This window comes from Rhincodon typus, chromosome 24 (assembly GCF_021869965.1).
Source record: "Rhincodon typus isolate 14 chromosome 24, sRhiTyp1.1, whole genome shotgun sequence".
Lineage (NCBI taxonomy): Eukaryota > Metazoa > Chordata > Chondrichthyes > Orectolobiformes > Rhincodontidae > Rhincodon > Rhincodon typus.
In genome coordinates, this window is record NC_063355.1 from 7958465 (window position 1) to 7978405 (window position 19941).

The 19941-nt window shown below is 39.1% G+C and overlaps 2 protein-coding genes across 2 annotated transcripts in view; both read right to left on the reverse strand.

The window, feature by feature from the left end:
- LOC109928128 (mitochondrial fission regulator 1-like) overlaps positions 1–1003 on the reverse strand; it is a 14812-nt gene extending 13809 nt beyond the window's left edge. The window contains exon 1 of the mRNA XM_020528132.2: positions 778–1003. The gene's annotated coding sequence lies outside the window, so the exon portion shown is untranslated. The remainder of the gene's footprint in view (positions 1–777) is intronic.
- Positions 1004–5462: 4459 nt separating this feature from the next.
- lztr1 (leucine-zipper-like transcription regulator 1) overlaps positions 5463–19941 on the reverse strand; it is a 63829-nt gene continuing 49350 nt past the window's right edge. The window contains exons 18-21 of the mRNA XM_048611609.1: positions 17246–17395; positions 15905–16010; positions 14183–14263; positions 5463–6863 (exon numbers count right to left, since the gene is read on the reverse strand). Coding sequence (XP_048467566.1) covers positions 6747–6863; positions 14183–14263; positions 15905–16010; positions 17246–17395 — 454 coding nt within the window. The 3' untranslated portion in view covers positions 5463–6746. The remainder of the gene's footprint in view (positions 6864–14182; positions 14264–15904; positions 16011–17245; positions 17396–19941) is intronic.

A 19941-nucleotide genomic window follows, 5' to 3' on the forward strand; every position in this document is an offset into this window, starting at 1 on the left:
CCAGCTCTGCACCTTGTTGTCTCAGATTCTCCAGCTCCATATATCTCTGGCACGGGAGAGTCATTTAAGGAGAAAAGGTCGGATAAGCTAGGCTTTGTATGCACTGACGTTTAGAACAAGAGGTGACTTGATTGGAACATAGAAAATCCTGAGGAGTCTTGACAGGGTAGATGTGGAATGGATGATTCCTCTTATGGGAGAATCTAGAACTAGGGGGTCACTGTTGGGGGAATAAAAACAGGAGTGACCCATTTAAAACAGAAATTGGGCGCCTTCAGTATCTTTCAGAGAGCCCGGAGTCTTTGAAAAATCTCATCCTGAAAAGCAGAATCTTTGAATATTTTTCAGGCTGAGGTTGTTTAATTCTTGTTAAGAAAGGGGTTGAAAGGTTTCGGGGTAGACGTGAATGTGAATTTAGGGTTAAAGCAGATCAATTATGATCTTATTGGCTCGAGGGGCTCTGTGGGCTATTGCTGATTGTATGACAACACTGTAGACACTCTTGGAGACGTCGCAATGGTGAAGCTTTGCTCCATAATTACACACCAAGCCGCGGTTAAATATATCACAGCACAAACAGCGGAGTTCCGAGTTATCCTGAGAATAGTATTCGGACCAATTTTCTGGAGCACAGAGGCACTTTCTCTCCTGTGGTGACAATACTCAGTAAGTGGTTCCCACCCCAAGCGGCCTGACCATACAGGGAGCCCAGTGAAATCAGGGGCCCGATCGGCACCAGCTTCACCCTGACCCCGCCGGGCCAGGTCCGGTCATCACCTCTGCAGAGAGCGGCAGCGCTCCAGCTCCAACAAAACCACTGGGCCCGAACCTACGGCTCTGGTGCCGCTCCAACAAAGCCCCGGACGTCGGGCTCTCCTCCCGCTCGGACGTTCCCGAACCTTCTCTTTCCGTTTTCTTCAAAAATCCAAAATCAAATCTCCCTCCTCGCAGAACGAACCAATAGGACGTGACTCGTAGTCACACGGACCAATCATGCGTTGACAACAACCCAACCACCAATCGGAAGACGGCTTGTTGTGAGGTCTTCGGTGCAAGGGGGGGAACCCCACTGGACAGCCATCTTGGTAAGGTCAAGCCGCCCCGCCCGCCTCCTGTGTGAACAGAGTGCTCCCAGCCTGGAAACACTGATACTGTATCTCCAGCATTATTTGTTTGCTCTTCCCGCTCCCTTCCTTAGAAATCAATTGCGGGACAACAGAGAATTAGTGCTAGACCAGAGAGCGGGCAGAGCCTAAATGGGCCAGTTAAACATCCAGTGCAGGACAATTCTAGCGTTCTTTGATTTGTAATAGTGTTTAATAATCACTTGATGATAATAAGTCAAAAAAAAATGAAAAAAGATGTACTGATGCTTTGTGAATTCTTAGCACATTCTAAGTGCATTCGCCACAGCTAATCAGAATTGTTACAGCTCAAGGGGCCAGTCAGCCCATCATGTCTGCACAAACTCTGTAAATGAGCATTAGTACCTTGTGTCGCTTCAGATCTTTACACATTAATAATCCAATCTTTTCGAGTGCTTCAATTGAACCTGCTTCTACAATACTTCCCGATAATGTTACTCATACTCTTACTAATTACCTCATATCACCCTTTATTTTGCAAATTAGTTTAAATGTATGCTAATTATTGTTTCTTTTTGTGCAAATTGTTTCTCCCCTATCCACCCTGACTCATGATTTTGAAAACCTCCATCAGTTCTCCTCCTCATCTCCAAGGACGAGTCCCAATTTCTTCAATCTATCTTCAAATGAAATTTCTTATCCCTAGAACCATTCATAAAAGTTGCTTCTGCACTGTCTCCAATGCATTCACATCCTTCCTAAAATATGGTCTAACAATCATCTTTACAAGATCAGCATTGCCCCCTTGCTCATGTACTGTTCCCCTATTAATAAGGCTGAGGATACTGTATGCTGTACTTACTGTCCTTCACCTGTCCCACCACCTTCAATCATGTATTCACCAACAGGCGGGTCTCTTTGCTCCTACACCCCCTTTAGTATTGTGTCCCCTATTTTGTATTTTCTTCCAACGTTCTTCCTATCAGACTGCATTATCTCACACTTCTCTGCATTGAAACTCATCTGCCACTTTATCCACCAAACTGTCTATGTCCTTTCAAGTTCTATACTGTCCTCCTCACAGTATACAGTCTTCCATGTTTCATGTTGTCTGCAAACTTTGAAATTGTTCTCTGCATACCAAGATCTAGATAATTACTTGTGAAATTGTGCTTGTGCTCACTTGTGCTGTAACACAGCCAGACTCAACATGAGAGGGTTCTACAAACATAAATGAAAAAATTGTTTGGATTGCCATTAATTAAAATGAATATTTCCATATTTACACTTTGAATACCTTCAATCCCTATAGAGTATCTTTAGTAGATACTCTCATGCCTTTTTCCTTCAAAGGTCTCAACACATTAACTTACTTCCAAACAGCACAGTAACCTGTCTTTTGCTTTTTTCTCAACAAATCATCAAAGAGCTTTAACAATTTGTACCTGAATTTAAAGACATTTGTTACTAAAGACACAGTGATTTGATTCTGTTGCTCCTTTAATTGGAATTGATGCACCAACAACATCCAAATCTGTGCCAAATCATGCCTTTTGTGACTTCTTATTCAAACCATTAGCAAGCCACCATGAAAGATTACTTTATAATTTGCTACCATCCAGGATATATGATTGTCCTACTAAAGGTAAAGTTGCCATAGTCCCAGAGGACCATAGGAGTACTTCTCTCATTAGAGAGATAACTAATGGTGGTTTAACCTGAGGGTTACATGCCTCAGGTGAAGAAAGAGGTTAAGAAGGAGATTCTTTCATGGGAACCTCAGCAGGTGTGGGAATTGAACCTACGCTACTGGCATCATTCTGCACCTAAACCAACCATCCAGCCAACTGAACTAATTGACCCGAGGAATCCCAGCAGTTCAAGTGGTGCAGGTTCATAACACCTGAAACTCAACACAAACTTCTATATAGATCCAAATTTGCTGACAATTTGGAATTTGTAAACCCTATCATTTCAAGGTGGAGAAATAATTTTGAGTTTTACTGTTTTATACTCCTTCCACCCACCTGTCTCTGATAAAACTGATGATTTATGATAGACCATCTATGCCACACATTAGCGATGCTGTAACCTCTGCTTTAGAATGCAAGTGAGGTTAGTATTGCTGTTTCAATTGGGGATTTCCAAAGCATCATAAGTTAACAGGCAGTCATTAGTACCGTAAATTCAGACGCTTAATATATTGACCTGTAATGCTACAAATCTTCAGGGTTCTATGTTGGCTTGAAGTAATCCTTTAGGACTTTAACTTGGCTATTCTTTTAAATTGTGCAGTTTGAAGTTATGTTTGCTGAACATCACAAGTAATAGTCAAAACAGGCTGCAAACTGTCACAGCAATTACCTGGACGAGAGTTTGTCAAGTTCAAAACAAACTTTTTTTTAATTACACTGTGCAATTTAATATTTTTGTCAACTTTTAAAAAAAACAGAAGGTTTGAACTCAGCAGCTTTAGCTTAGTATGACACTGTACATTTAAACAAAAACTATTGTCTTTGAATTCGACTCAGGTTTGCAATTGCAATTACATTGATCTATTGACCACATCTGTAGGCAACATCTAGATTTAAAAAAATGTTATTTTACTGAAAGTATGCTAGGAATTATTCTAATATGTTCTTAATTACCTTGATACCATGGAAGTAGATTAGCAAGTTTTGTGTAAAATGTTTACAATTTATATTATTGATAAAGGGATGTTACATTGTTTGTAAAGTTGCTCTCTATCTTAAAGGATGTGTTATTTGTTCACTATAGAATATAATTCCTGAGCCAAAAAAAAATGTGATGGACATTTGTCTCTAGGCTGAGATGATATTACTTGAGCCTCATCCATAAACAATAAAAGAGGTCACTTCATATTAAATAATGAGACAGTCATAATTAAAGACAGAAGTTAATATCTTAAGAATCTTCACTGGCACATTTTCACCATTGCTGATGTGGTGTACTTCTTCTGTCACACAATTCAATGTAATGTCATTTTAAAGAAGACAGAAATGGTCTGCATTGGCAGCATTCAAGGAATCCTGAGGCCTTTTCTGATGATAATGTCACGCAAAGGCTTCACCCATATCTGACATTTTACTTAATAAACTCTTACTTCTTTCATAAATACTAGTTGTTCATTCCTTGCTGGGTCAGGCACAACTGAGGATCCCGTCATTATAAATTATCAATTTGTAATCTAGATATTTGAAATAAAAAAAGGGTTTCTATCTGAAAACCCTGGAAACGTGGAGTGTTCCTGTCCTTGGTCTTTGTCATCTGCTTCTGTGTGACAGCAATCCAGGGTAATTCAACCTTATTTCTTCAGTCTTTTAGAATGAACTCTTTTGCACGGTCCTATATCTCAAAAGGCAGAGCTGACGTAAGACCATACAGTGAAACATAACTGTAGACTGAGCATCATTGCAATTATGCAGTATGTGTATTTTAGCCTCAACCTGTTGGCTAATCCTTTGTTCTATTCATTGCTCCATAAAGATAAATATATGTTGTTATATGATCAGTCCCATGGTTTCACTGCTGTACAGAGTACACTTATATTTCCGATTTATCATTGTGCTATACAAAAAAAACAATTAAATATAAATTGATAACAGCTTAATTTATAATTATAGGAATACTACACAAGAGAACTTGCATGAAGCACTAATAGCAGAATAATGCAACATTAATGTGCAGGTTACATGATACACTTTCATAGTTTTATTACAGTTACACAATTAAACATTTTGTAACATATAAAGCAAATATAAAAGTGAATTTTTGATCACTTCATTCAATAGCTCTCAGAAAACATTCACCTTGGTCTTAACTCCTTTCTCCCTTAACCTCAAAAAGTGATCAGTTTTGCAGCAATTAAGTGTTCAAAGGGACGCACTGTTAGAAGGGTCACGGCCTCTTACTCAGTGACACAGCCATTGTGACCACATTTGTAGGTTGTAGTCATGGACTTTTCTTCATTCACTTTAGGATCTAACTTTCAACTACATGATGTAATTATGACAAACTGTAAATTCAGCGTGAAAGCAAGATGATGTAAATAAGAAAAGTAAAATTGCCATAGGGCTGCTCTTTCATTAGAGGGAGAAGACTGGTGGTAGTTTAATCCGAGGGTCACCATGCCCTAGGCAAGGGGAGGGTTGAAGGAGAGTCCTTTCATGGTAACCTCAGCCAGTGTCAGAATTGAACCTATGCTGTTGTGATCACACTGCATCACAAACCAGCCATCCAACCAACTGAGCTAACCGACCCAAATGTATGTAATAATCAACACGCATACCATCTAGTCATTCTCACTCCAAGGATGATAATTAACAACACAAGAAGGTTGTTTGAAGACTGCTTTTGGTGAATTAAAACTTGGGAATTTTAGTTAGCCTCAGAAGCAGGTGGTACAGCTTAATGAACAAGTGAACCGTACAACCTTTCCAAATCTGCTACAAGTGTTTATACAAGTGTTTATTTGCATATTTTTTTAAAATGAAGGATCTTCGACAAAGATTATGCTTCACCTCTAACAGATGGGTTATAAAGAAACCTCTTTGTATAAATTTTCACATATTCAACAGTAAAATGATGCTTTATATTAAGTCTTCTGAACATGACCAAGATGCAATGCAAAACAGCAACAGAAATAGCAGCCAGGGGACGAATCAATGCAATTTGCCACCAGGATAGGACATGAAACCTCCAACCTAATCCGCATTAATGATCCTATTTTCAGATTTTTACATGTGTAAAATTAATGAAATCATGCAATTTGTTTCACACTTTCAGAACACCAGACATCACATTACATATGAACACATCTTTATACAATTCCTGTAAACATTGTTACAACAGTCATGATAATGAATGTCATGGCTCATTCAAGTTTTGTACAAAAGGTTGCCAATCGAGAAGCCTGGTGAGAACCAAGTGGCATTTTTTTGACATCAGATCCCATTAAACTAAACCACTTGCACAGTATTAATCAACTAACATTCTGGCTGACATTGTTGAAAGTGCTTCAGTTAAAATCCTGGAATCTGTTTGCATCTTCAGATAATCACCTGACAATAAGCAGAGAACTAGAGAAACTCAAAGCTACCAGGCCTTGAGACTGATACCTCTGTGACAATTGAATGCACCTTGGAATGTCAGTCTTATTCATTCTAATTTTAGAATTTTTTTTTGCCAGTTCTAGAAGTTGAGAAAAAAGAGAATATAAGAATATATATGACCAAGTGAAATAATCTTGCTAAATAATTACTTTGTAGCACAGAAATTAACAAGTGCTAAAGAAGGTTTATTTTTAAAACATTTCATGACTTAATTGTGTAAGTCCTCTTACAAGTGAAGGATGATAATTTCTCCATGTCATTTTAGTTTTCTTAAAAAAGTAGCTACTTTGCACCTTTATTGTGTTCGAACCAGCAAACAAGAAGGTGGAACACTTAGTTTACTTATCCAGCCATTATCACCAGCCAAAGACCTGACTCAAACGCTAACTTTAAATTGTTGAACTTAATATCTTTAATGGTCCTACTTAAAATAATTTTATTTAAATATTTATAATAAATACTACAAGTCTGAATCACAAGAGAGCGAAGTTTCTAAAACAATTTGAGAATTAATGTTTAAGATTAATTGTCACATATCTGAGCCCAGCTCTGCACACTGCTTGTCTGAAATATGATTGGCTAATGACTCGATGATGTCTAGAAGTAGTGCTTGACTTAGGGATCGTAGGTTGGGCAACTTGGAGACCTTAAGGGAAGAAAAAAATCGATTTAAGAAATTGGAAAACAAGCGGGGCACGTAGCAAAAATTAAAACTGAAATACTCTTTAGCAACACCAGGAAATACCCACTCTTCAATTACTAATACAAGAGATACAGATGGGACAATGATCTACAATAGATTATATCTCACATATGCATCAATGTGACATACCAGAGTAAAACAGAAAGTAGTTGTTCAGTACCAGAGAAGATTTCAGGACCTCTGCCAAATTTTTCACATAATCCTCCAACAACTAAACAAATTCTTGTCTGGCATAAAACAGGTCAATGTATCCGAAAATTTATAAAGGGGTGGGGAAGCAGTCATATATGTTCCCATCAAAGTTGACTCCTCATTAGGCCTCATGACAAATAAAAAGGTGGACGCAAGATAAACAAAGGCTATTGTGATTTTATGAAGCATAAAATGATACAATTTAGAATTCTAACATACACCACCATAGGGGAACTAATAACCTCAGTGAAGAAATCTATCTTTTGTCTCATTCATTCTCAAAGTACAGTAATAACTAAGGGTACTTTCCCAAAATCTGTCCAACAAAGGATCAAAGACTTGGATTGCACTGTCATACAATTGCAAGAAACGTAGTATTTGGTGACTAATTAGATTACTGCATCCACAGAAGTCTGTTTAAGCAATACAATTGCAAGTCTGTCTTGCTTTCACTGCAGATTTTGACGCATGATTACCTTTTCCTTTCCACTAGTCTTAATAATTACTGATATATTTCACCAATCAATCATTTTACAAGTCATTGAGCAAATTTGCTGAGTTCTTATTGGAGATTCTTGCTTCTACCTGACAGTATGGAAGGAATTAGTAAACAGGATCCTCAAAATGGATGGGGAAATTATTTGTAGGGTTTGTCAAAGCTCAATGGTTGGCGATTGATCTGGCTGAAACAATTTTTCCCAATCCTTCCAAAAGCAATAGCGGTCAGAGCAGAATGTTATGATCACTCTTCGTCATTCAGGTTGATGTTCTGCATTTTCCTTGGAACCTTTATTAGAAAACTATTTTTTACAAAATCAAAGGTGACTATCTGGTATCAGTTACAATGCCAACAAGAAAATCCTTCCTTACAATTCAATGCAGATGAGTTTTTTTCAGCATACTTTTCACTCACCAATACCTATAGAAAGCAATATCAATGTAAATGAAGAAACCAAGACAGAGGCTATATTATGGGTATTCTATGGAGGGAAGCGGTCATACATTAAGATGTAGTTTACTTTTAGGTAAAGAATTCCTGCAGTTGTTTAATGATTGTTTACTATGGACCATTGGTTGTAAAAAATGAAGGAATTGAAATCATGACCTTGTGCAGCAAATATGAACAAGCAATAATCAACTACAGAATTAGGATAAAACAAAAACAGAAATTGCTGGAAAAGCTCAGCAGGTCTGGCAGCATCTGTGGAGAGAAGGTTCTGAGGAAGGGTCATTTGACCCAAAATGTTGACTCTGACTTTTCTTCATAGATGCTGCCAGACCTGCTGAGCTTTTCCTGCAATTTCTGTTTATGTTTCTGATTTACAGCATCCGCTCTTCCCTAGGTATTTATTTAGGATTAGGATAAAACTTCCTTAACATTCAAACCTGAGTAAAATTCTTGCCTGGTCACATTTCCAGAAGATGTCTTAATGATTTCTCCTAACTAATTTATTCTTGAACAGACTTTTGCATTATTAATTCATATGAAACAATGAGAAAATGGGGGCAGTTCACTAGTTTAGCATCATGACAACTGTATAAATAACGATATTATTTAGAAGAAAATCTTACACAGAGTTGAACGACAGGCTAGTGTGAATCCCTCAAATTGTTTATTGTTAGGACAGCTTTAAATCAAGGAATATGAAAGACTATGGAATAAGGTCTTAGAGAATCCAATAGCTTGTTGGTATAGCTAAATGGTGTGTAGTCATCTGCACTACAGAATGGTAGTACATGAACTCCTACTTGGTGCATATTCACTACAGGAATACAAATCAATTCTAAAGCTGCCTTTGCAGAGTAGTCACACAATTGTAAAGTTTCTTAAGGATTCAATACAGTATTTTGTTGGTGTCATTTTTGTTTCAAATTTATTACATACAGAATTTGTTTAACAAGCATAATGTTTATTTACAACACAACAAAATGAACTACTGAACAGCATCAGAAATCAGTGCCAGGATGTTCATGTAAATATTTGTGGCCAACAACTCAAATTTTTATTGCACTTTTAAAGTAATAAAACATCCCAAGGTGCTTTACAGAAGTGTTATTAAATGGAACTTGATACTGCATAACATGAGATATTAGCACAGATGACGAAAGCTTGTTCAAAGGAGTAGGTTTTATGAAATGTCTTAATATGATTTCAGCGTTAGACAGGTGGATGGGGGAGTTCTAGAACTACGAATCTAGGTGACTGAGGTAATGGGGCAGTATTAAAATAGGGAATGTGCAAGAGGCCAGAATTGAAAAAGTGCAGAGATCTCAAGGGTTGCAGAGTTGACCGAAGTTAGAAATAAGTTTTGAAAACCGGATGAGAATTTTAAAAGTGAGATGTCAGGATTGTTTACTCTCAGATTGCTAGACGGTAGGATGGAGTCAGTGGTTTGGAAACAGGTTTTGGCCTTCAACCATTTAATCAGAAATGCTTGTACATCCAGAATCAGACAAGTAGTATGATAAATCAGAAGCTATGGAGGGGGCCAAGTGAGCTGGTACCAAGGTAGAGCTGTGATTTCTCAGCATAAATGTAGAATCTGATGGGACCAATGGGCAATACATAGACAAGAAAGGTGGTGGTCAAGGGTAGATACTATGGGGATTTAAGAGGTAATGTCGTAGGAGCAGGTAGAGAAGCCTTTGTAGATGATTTTTCAGTTATAACAATAAAGATAAAAATGACAAAGGAGGAGATGCTACGATCAACCATATCAAAGGCTACATACAGATCACAAAGACAGAAAAGTCACAGAAGATGCAATTTGTGACATTAATGAGGGCCATTTCAACATTGCAAAGTGATGGATATTTGACCAGAAGAATTTAAACATGGGTTGAATTTGAGCCTTGCTGGTATTGGGAACAGGCCAGGGTGTCAGACGTGCCTGGTGAGGATGCAGCCAAAGGCCACCTCTATAGTGGAAACTATGTCTATCCACTGAGTACTACATTACAGTGGCCTGGCAACATTTTGCCTTTTTTTTTAAAAAAGAATACTTTAAAAAAATGTTTGATTGGGTACCTTCTCATTGGAGTGCCCTCCCAGTTACTACTTTTATATGCAGCCAGGAACTCTTCTGATTGGCCGTCCAGCTTCGAGATTGCACCCATCGCCCACAACTGGGCAAGGAACTTGCCTCCGTGTTAATTAAAGGATGTCACAATTGCAGGTGATTGATGGCTTCTCCCAACAACCCTGTCTCAGAGTGGGTTGAGGACACAAGAACAGACCTGGCTCATGATAAATGATGGAAATTCAGCCCATGATGTTCAGAAATGATGGGCACGCATTTCAAACACATTCAAGGGCTTTGGAGAAGAAAGGGAGGTTGATGATAGGGATGTAGTTTGCAAAGCTAGAGGGATGCAGTATGGGTTTGAGACGAGTAACAGTCTGGATATTGTACATTCTCCATTGTTCACGGACGTTATCCTTTCTTTAGAAGAGTGAAACAGAACACTTTTAACACCTTCTCACTATCCAGTTATCTAACCTCAAATTTTCTGCAATGTGCTCAATATTCTCTTAGGTTTCTTGAATAACCTTTTGTTATTATTCCCAATTCATAAGACACTTAATCTGAGCAGAAGCATTCGACAGCAAAGACACTGATTTACCTCAGAGTTAAAGAATGAAAAACAGGGCAATTTAATTACATGACGTTCTTTTCCTCATTTCATTAAAACCATATGGTGCTTTGATGGAGCAGGCTGTACACCCTGCAGTTGAAATGCTTCTGCTGGAGAATTGCACAGCAAGTCACAGAGATTTACAAATAACACGTTGAAAATATGTTTCACTTTGAAATAGGAAGTCAATACCTGCACCAATATCAGGTTATACATCAGTTTTAGAACAGTGATGCTAATGAGATCAAAGATACATCTTTCCCTGTGGCAAAATACAACGCTGCAAAATCAAATACTTTGGCTCAAACATTCAAAGGTTTTCACCAGTCACGTATACACCTTCAGAATGTTTCAGCAACTTTTAAAAAAGTACATATTTAAGCCTTCGAAAATTCACAGATAGTATGTTTATGAAAACGTACTTGTGTCTTGAAGTGTTTAGTTTAATGAATATTTTGTTTCACATTAACATACAAGTGTCACAATACCATTCGATACTGATGAGGAGAAATATTATACATTTTAATCACATTGATCCAATGAGATCCTGATCTGAACAGAGATAAGACCAATGGATACTTAGGTATTGCTAAAAGTAAGATATGCCTCGTCAAATCTTTTCATCTTGAACCCATCAGCATATTTCACCGGATCACAAATTCAAGGGGAGAAAAATTATCATTTATACTATTATAAAGGGAGAATGCAGAGAGTACATTCTGATTGATAGCACTGTTGCCATGAGAATGCACCCATTAATGCCAAATGACGGTTTAAAAAGTTGACAGCAAATCATTGGTTCATTTCTCAGGGCATTGCCCCAACCTATCAGCCAAATTTAAAATTGTAATCCAGCCCGACTGTTAACTACCAATCAGCGTTAATGAGTTCATTTTCCATGGCAATGCCTCTCTACATGAGAATCCACTTGCCAACCAGTCAGCACTACCCTCCCATGCAGTAGTAATTTTGGTTATCCCCTTGCAATGTATCCTGATGTGCTTCAACAAAACATGTCTTTTTCAGCAATACTCAAGTTCTGTACCATCAAATGACTAAACAGAATACTAGTTAAATTTGTAAAACTATGGTGCTGAATACAACTGACTTTTGCACCAAATATGTCTATCGTATTCTCAAACAAATTTCAAATTTAAAAAAAATCCATGTAAATAAACTGAATTCTAAATAAGTGCATTGCAATTTCAGCATTTCAGAATAGTGGAATAACACCTTCGCTGACTCTACCCTTACATCTGGAACAGTCATAGTGTGACAACTCTACTGCTGAATGGAATACTCATCTCTCAATTTTTGGGCCCATTTTCTCAAAGCACTGTCTTGGGTGCAAATCTTAATATTATTGCCATACTACATGGAGTAAACTACAGCATATTTCTCTTTCACTATTAAGAATCTTTGATGTCTCCTCTCTCTATGGAGAATTGGAAGCGCAAGTGGGGAGGAGCTGTAATGTAATATCACTGTGCAACAGAACTCAAGCTCCTGCAAACTGTCAACTCTTAATTTCAGCTTGAGCTGTTTGGGAGTTAGATCAGAGACAAATAAGAAAAGTCAACAAGAATGGATACTGCTGGCAAATGTACAATTACAGAGCAATTGCTGGAGTAGAAGTAGTATCCAGTAGACCCGAGCTGGGCACAAAACACTGGGGAATTTTCCACATGAAGGAAAACATGGAGAAAAATGTGGTTTCTTGCTATTGCATTTAGACCTATTTTGGAGTGGAAAAGATCGCAACAAAGGGCACTCCATGTGAAATGGTTTAAAGGCACATCTATTAGAGGGGATAAAAGTCAAGACTGCTGGTAGGGGCAAACACAAATGAGTTTTGTTTGGTGCCAAAGGTGTTGTGAAAGCTGCTGACAAAAATGACTGATTCAAGACCCCAAATAGTGTCAGATTAACATAACCAGACATGTTTGTTGCTTGATACATAGAAAAGTTATAGATGTTTGTGGTTTTTGTCCAATATATAATGATATTTGCTAATATTAAATGCCTTCACTTCGTCTGTCTGAGCCATACTCAAAAGCTACACAAAAACATGGAAGCAACTTGATTTTGGCCAGATTGGTTTGAAGCAGCCGCTTGAATGCATTTTGCACAACCCAAGTGCCAATTCCTCCTCTAAAATTATCCTTCCCTCATGCAAGGGCAGCTGAGTTGGGAAGGATTTATTTCCAAGAGCTTTGAAGTTGATTCAAAAGAGGCACCAAAACCACAGAGGATGACAAATATGTGAAAAAGTATTCAGCCACAGAATTCTGGGTAGCTGCATTCAGGGTGGATTGCTGGGTCTGAGTGGGATGTTCTTCGAGGGGTTGGTGCGGACTCAATGAGCCAAATAGCCTCTTTCCGCACAGTCGGGATTCTATGATTCTAATGTCTGGAACTTGAAGGTGCTTGTGTTGATAGATTGAGATCGGGCTAGAACCATATTAGAGACATATTGAGCTGAATGAGGGTGTGGATTTTATTGTGGCACATGAAGAGAGAGCGTGAGCGTGTGTGTGAGAGAGAGAGAGAGAGTGACAGTGAGTGAGAGAGAGTGTGAGCGAGTGGGCGTAACAGGATGGGGGTGGAGAAGAGGAAAAGACATGCGGGCAACATGAAGTGGCATGGTGGCTCAGTAGTTAGCACTGCTGCCTCACAGCGCCAGGGATCTGGGTTCAATTCCAGCCTCAGGTGACTGTCTGTGTGGAATTTGCATATTCTCCCCGTGTCTGTGTGCTTTTCCTTGGGTGCTCTGGTTTCCTCACACAGTCCAAAGATGTGCAGGTTAGTTGGATTGGCCATGCTAGATTTCCCATTGTATCCAGGGACGTGCAGGCTAGGTGGGTTAGCCATGGTTATTGTAGGGTTATGGGCATAGGGTGGGATGCCGGGTCTTCGGAGGGTTGGTGCAGACTCAAATGGGCCAAATAGCCTCTTTCCACGTGGTCGGGATTCTATGATTCTAACATCTAGAACTTGAAGGTGCTTGTGTCGATAGTTTGAGATCAGGCACAGTTGGACTCAAACCAAGCAGCTACAGATATTTAAGGAAATGAGTGCCAGATGCACATCTGTGAAAGCTAAATCCTTCATGTTTTGCTAATGTTGAGATAGGAAGTTTCAACAATTGATACTAGGCTGGCAGTCAGACAAGCACAGCAGGAAGGAGGAGGACAGGAGTTGGGGGACAAACTCAAAGCCATATTATGAACACAGGATAAAGTACACAACAATTAAAGCAGTGACACGCTTTTTGTCAGATTATTTTCAACTCATTGTGACATTCTATTCCAGATTCGTCCAAGCAGGCAGATCGCAGTCTCTCCAGAATTGAAAGGATAGGCTTTTTGCTGCTACAACCACGATGGTATAAAAGGACAACAGACTCTCACTGAGCCAAACAGAGTCCTACCTACCTTGGTGAAATGATGTACAATGATGTGGAGGCAGTGTTTCTTCATGTCTAAAGCCTGAGTCTTATCAGCTGCTTCCAGAATCTGAAGAGACAAGAAAACATTTTAGAATAATTATGGGATTATTTGTGGTTTTGTAAACTGAACCACTCATTTTTATACAGTTCCTGAATGTCGGAAAACATCCAGAGTGCAACGAAAAAGCAGAGAGGATAAAGGAAGAGTTACAAGGAGCAAGGACCAAAAGGCTGTGTAGAGACGTGGGATGTAAGCAACGTCTTAAAAAAGTGCAGGGAAAAATTTCCAAAGCAGAGAATCTATGCAGCTGAAGGCAGAGACCAATGTAACAAAGTTAGAAGGAAATGGACAAGAGGCTGAATCAAAACTGATGGTGGTGGCTATTGTGGGATCAATTGAAGTAATATGAATAGGGAACATCGAGGCCATGAAAGAATTTAAGGCCAGAATTAAAAACTTGACCCAACAGAGAACTGGCAGCCAACATACATCAGCAAATGGGGATACGCGGAGCAAGACAAGATTTGGGCACCAATGATCTGGATAAACATGTACTTCACAGATAATGGGAAGCTGACATTTTAGCATTGGGACAGTTATCAAAGATCAAAACTCTGGACAGACTTAGTTCAGAATGGGGTTGAAGTGGAAGTAGGCAGAGTTTGAGAGAAAAGAAATGCAATTGGAAGTGAAGGTTAGTAGTTGAATTTCATGAAATCAGTAAGAAGCAAATTGGGAATTATTGGAAAGGGCTGAAACCGATCACTGCAATCTGATGCTTGATAAGCAGTCTGAGAAGAGAGACACTGAAAGGTTCATGAAAAACGATGGAATTAGAAGTAGATGGCATGAGTGCATACGTGAACAATCATATCAAGGAGAAGAAATAAGTAAAGGGGCTTAGGGATAGATCCTTGCAGGATTCCAAAGTGAGAGTGAGAGACAGGAGGAGAGACTCTGGCTACAACTGCAGAAAAAGAGGTAAGAGTGGAACCAAGCAAAAGCTGATCTGGGTGATGGAAGAAAAGCTTCAGATTGGTTGGTGTGGTTGCCCAGGACAGAGACGTCAGAGAGGTAAAGGAAAGAAAAAGTACCATGGTCACAGACATTAAAAATATTGTTCTTGACTTTGGCTTGGGCCATTTCAGTGGTGTTATGTATATGGAAACCTAAGTGAAGAGATTAGAAGAAGAAATTTCAGGAGTAATGGGCAAAGGATTACATGGTAACACATGCCAGGACTTTTGAAGAAAGGAAGGTTGGAGAATGGGCAGAAGTTTACATCAACAGAAGGCTTGAGAGTGAATGTTTTGAAGAAAGCTGTGCTGACAGCTGTTTTGATAGGCAAGGGGACAAAAGTTTAGAAGAGGAAGCCATTTAAACCACCAGTTAGCACAGTCATCACGAAGGGAAACTGAAACAGTTAGCACTTTATTGAGAGGAGAAACAAGAAAGCATGAGTTTCAAAGACAAGACAAGCTTGACAATGGCAGGATAGATAGGAGAACTGCTAGGAGACACAAATAGCTATTTCTCTCTTAGATAAAGAGACAAAGTTCCAAATTACATGGTCAATGAGACGGTAAGAACACTTCTCATTTGCAATATTCTCAACAAAAATATCCATTTGGATTTTCATCTAAAGTTGTACAATAGTCCAACCAGGACGTGATAGAATACATAGTGAAAGTAGAAAAGGCAAGTTACCTGCAAAACATTTTCCACTGTTACATTCATCTCCAGGTTCTGCTTACAGTATGCTTGCAGTCTGTTGTTTGTGAAGCCATAATAATAAGGTGCTGAAAACAAATATCTGGTAGATATAAGTCAAAGAAACCTATCTCACAATGCACATGGGATTCATTGTTGTACAAATAAAACTTTTCAAAGTTGCATGCACCATTGAAAACAGCCATTTGTGTTACTTCAACTACACAGCAAGTCAGGCAATTGCAAGCTAAAAGGGTGCCTGTCAACATTTACCACTATTCTTTTCATCATGCTCCTGAATACACAAAGTGATTACCCAATTACAGTTATCCTCCTATGGTCATTTTTCTGCCTGACCCCAAACCCCGTGATCAGCCTCCCTCGGAGGCCTCCTTTAAAAGCTATCTGCAATTCGCCGTTAGGAGGGATAAAGGACTAATCCACTCCACCAGGTCATGGACTCCTTGTAGGATGTCTGCATACCATTTGGATTCTCTCAGAGAAGTTCAAATTGACATTTTACTACACAGGAAATTCAAAGTATTCTTTCCTTATCAGCAACTATCCCATTTTTAAAGTCCTAAACCCTTCCCATTCCTCGTGATTTGCACCAACTCTTTACTGCAGTCAGCATGGATGAACAGTTTCTCTGACTTCAGTACAGTGGCAACCAAGAGCTGAAGGGGTTCAATGCTTTCATGATGGTCAAAGGAAGCATTAGAAGGACACACTCAGGAATTTTGATATTGACTCTGAGTCCTTGCAGCAGGCCCCTCAGGATGGTGCAATGCGTGAAAACAGCTTTGAAGGTAACCGTGCATCAGAGGCTGAGCGAGAAGTCAAGACGACAAAATTCCCAGCCACAAAGCATCAACCAGGAAAGGACAAGCTTCAAGGAACAGCTGCATAATAACACTGCGTCAACAGCGTGGCAGAAGTATACACTCGAGTGCCCTCTTCATTTGATCAGAATGAAACCGCATAAGACAGGAAGGTTCACATGTCTGCAATGATTTTTTTTTTAAAAATCTGCCCCTTTTAGTTCTTATTTTTCAATCATTCATATCTCGGATTATTTCCAAGTCAACCGGAACAGGTTGGACTGATCCCTAGACCCATTCAAGGAGACTCACGTTCCAGCTTTCACAAATTTTCCTCATGTTTCTTTGGAAAAAGAACCAGCTTCCAATGGTCCTAGCCATTAAAAACATGATGTGAACAGCATGATCTACAGGTATGAACTCTCAATATAGCATGACATAGCATAAATTTGTGTCGTTTTGTTCGAAGTGCAAGCATAGTCAGGAAAAGATGGTGGTACTAAGTAAAGGAGGATACAATGAATCTTCTGGAGGCATGTTGACTTCACCATAGTACACATATCGAAGGAGTGACTCGAAAGCTTGTCGACTTGGCACCATTTCACCAATGGAGATATTAACTTGTCCATCTTCAGGCATAAAAGATCGGAACATAGCTTCAAAGTAACTACAAAACATCACGGACAGGAACCAATTATTAAAACAAGATCATATAACTGTACATTCAGTGTCAGGTCAAAAGTCTCATATATAACACAATAAATAAATCAAAACCAATCTGCTAGCATAATATGTTTTAACTTGCTGTTTAGTTATTTATAAAAACTCAAATGTTTTAATTCTGTCATTGAGAATATGAAATGGCTAATTTTGACACAACTTTATTAAATCTGAATTGTGTGTGTTGGTTATGTTTTAACAATGCGTTCCTAAATATAGAATAGAATTCTTAAAGTGTGGAAGCAGGCCATTTGGCCCATCGAGTGTGCACTGACCCTCCAAAGAGCATCCCACACAGATCCAGCCCCCTACCCTATAACCCCACATTTACCATAGTTAGGCCACCTAGCCTGCACAACCATGGACACAACATGCAATTTAGCACGGCCAATCCGCCTAGCCTGCACATTTCTGGACTGTGGGAAGAAACTGGAATACCCAGAGGAAACCCATGCAAATATGGGGAGAATGGGTAACTGCCTGTGTGGAGTTTGCACAAGGTTGGAATCAAACCTGGGTCCCTGGCACTGAGAGACAGCAGTGTCAACCACTGAGCCACATGGTACTGCAGCAGCTTTGTTTTCAATTTCAAGACCAACAGTAGAATCATTGTGCTCAAGCACAGCAATCCAAGCATCTTTGAGAATTCAGTTCAAAGGTAAAATCACTGGTACATTCACTGGAGGCAAGTAATATATAAAATTATATTTTTAAGGAGGTTGGGATTTTACGACTAATATTTTAAAGCTCACTGTTAACTGCATTTTTATTTTAGTGGATCTCCATTTGGTTCCGTTTATAAATCTGTACATGCTGGACTCTTACTCATTACTGCAGCTGCATGGCTAGGTTGGCAATACATTGTTGGGGAAAGAATGGAGATTCAGGCTGAGACCATTACTCCCCAGTAACAAACAGTATATTATTCAAAGCAGTTTGTTTTATATGAGGTTCGCAAATTAAAAAATAAACACAAAATAATGAAATGTGCAAAAATCTGCGCCAATCTACGCATACGTTTATATAATTTGTGCCACTCCAGTCCCAAATTACAGAAACAAATTGTTCAGAATCCCACATCTGCTTCAGTCACGGTCCCTCATCATTTCATACTGATGCTGCAGAAACAGTTCCATGCTTGGGATACCACAAAGACAGCCTTTCTCTGGAGTCTCCCTCCCAACTTGTCAGCAATCTAATTGAACTACTCCAGCTTCCAGAATGTTGCAGTCGCAAGCTTTAAAATTGTGACCTGCACGACACAGGAACACTGAAGAACAGGACAATGTTCTTTATTGAAGAAAGAAAGAAAAAGAAACCTGTACTGGTGACTCTTTAAAAACTGACTACCTATAACCTGAACAGAGTGACGTCAATGTAAAAAAAAATGGCCACATATGGTAAGCAGAGACTTAACTACTGCAAAAGTTCTTGGTATTTGACTTAAGCCGCTTTTTTTTGAACACAAAATATTGTTCAAATGAATTATGAGATGTAAAAAAAAAATGTTTCCTGCTCCTCACACTTCCAAATCATTTTAGTTTTTTTCCAAGTACATAAACTGCAGATTCTGTTGATTCCGCAATCCAGGTGCCCTTCGTCTTAAAGATAATCACTTCTTAAAAACCTGTTCTTATGATTTGAGCATATTTCCTAAAGTTGGACTTTCCAGTCTTTGAATATTAGTGAATGGGGGAGGGAGGAGATAGGGTAGGGAAGTAGATGTGCAAAGTAGGCAAATATGAAGTTTTTTTATTCATTAACGGGATGAGGGCGTTGCTAGGTAGGCAGCATTTATTGCCCACTCCTAACTGCCCAGAGGGCAGTTCAGATTCAACCACATTGCTGTGGGTCTGGAGTCACATGTAGGCCAGACCAGTTAAGGATGGCAGCTTCCTTCCTTAAAGGACGTTAGTGGGGTAGCGAGTGGATAGAGTGGTACTCAGGTTGGCTCACAAGGATAGTCAGGTGGTTCAAATGGTAGTTGTGTGGTTGCTAGGAGTCACAGTTGTTGGGTGGGAGGCGCAGTGTGTCTAGTTACCCAGATATTAGATCTGACTAACATTTCCTACTAACTGTCCGAGTAATTCCTGATCAAAGCCTAAAGGTTCTGACCCTAGCTCGGAGACGCTTACGGAGGGTCCCGGAAGCAGGGAAATGCCCATTGGAACTTCCTGAACAACTGCCATGTGGGTCCACACTTCCACTGAGTCCTTTGGTCATATATCAAGATGATCCCAAGATTGAAAGATTTGACTCAACGTTAGTACCTTAGTTGATCAGATTTAAGCCACATTACTTTTCTTGTAATGTAAACAATATGCAAAATAAAGTTAGAGAGGGATGGACTTTGCGCTTCACTTTTCTGCAACTTATACCTTTGAAGAATGTGTTGAATAGAAATGTACAATTACAAGAGTATACTGAAATTTTTCATTTACATAATCCCACCGAGTTGCTGAGACATTTGATAAACAAGGTAGTGAAAAAGTT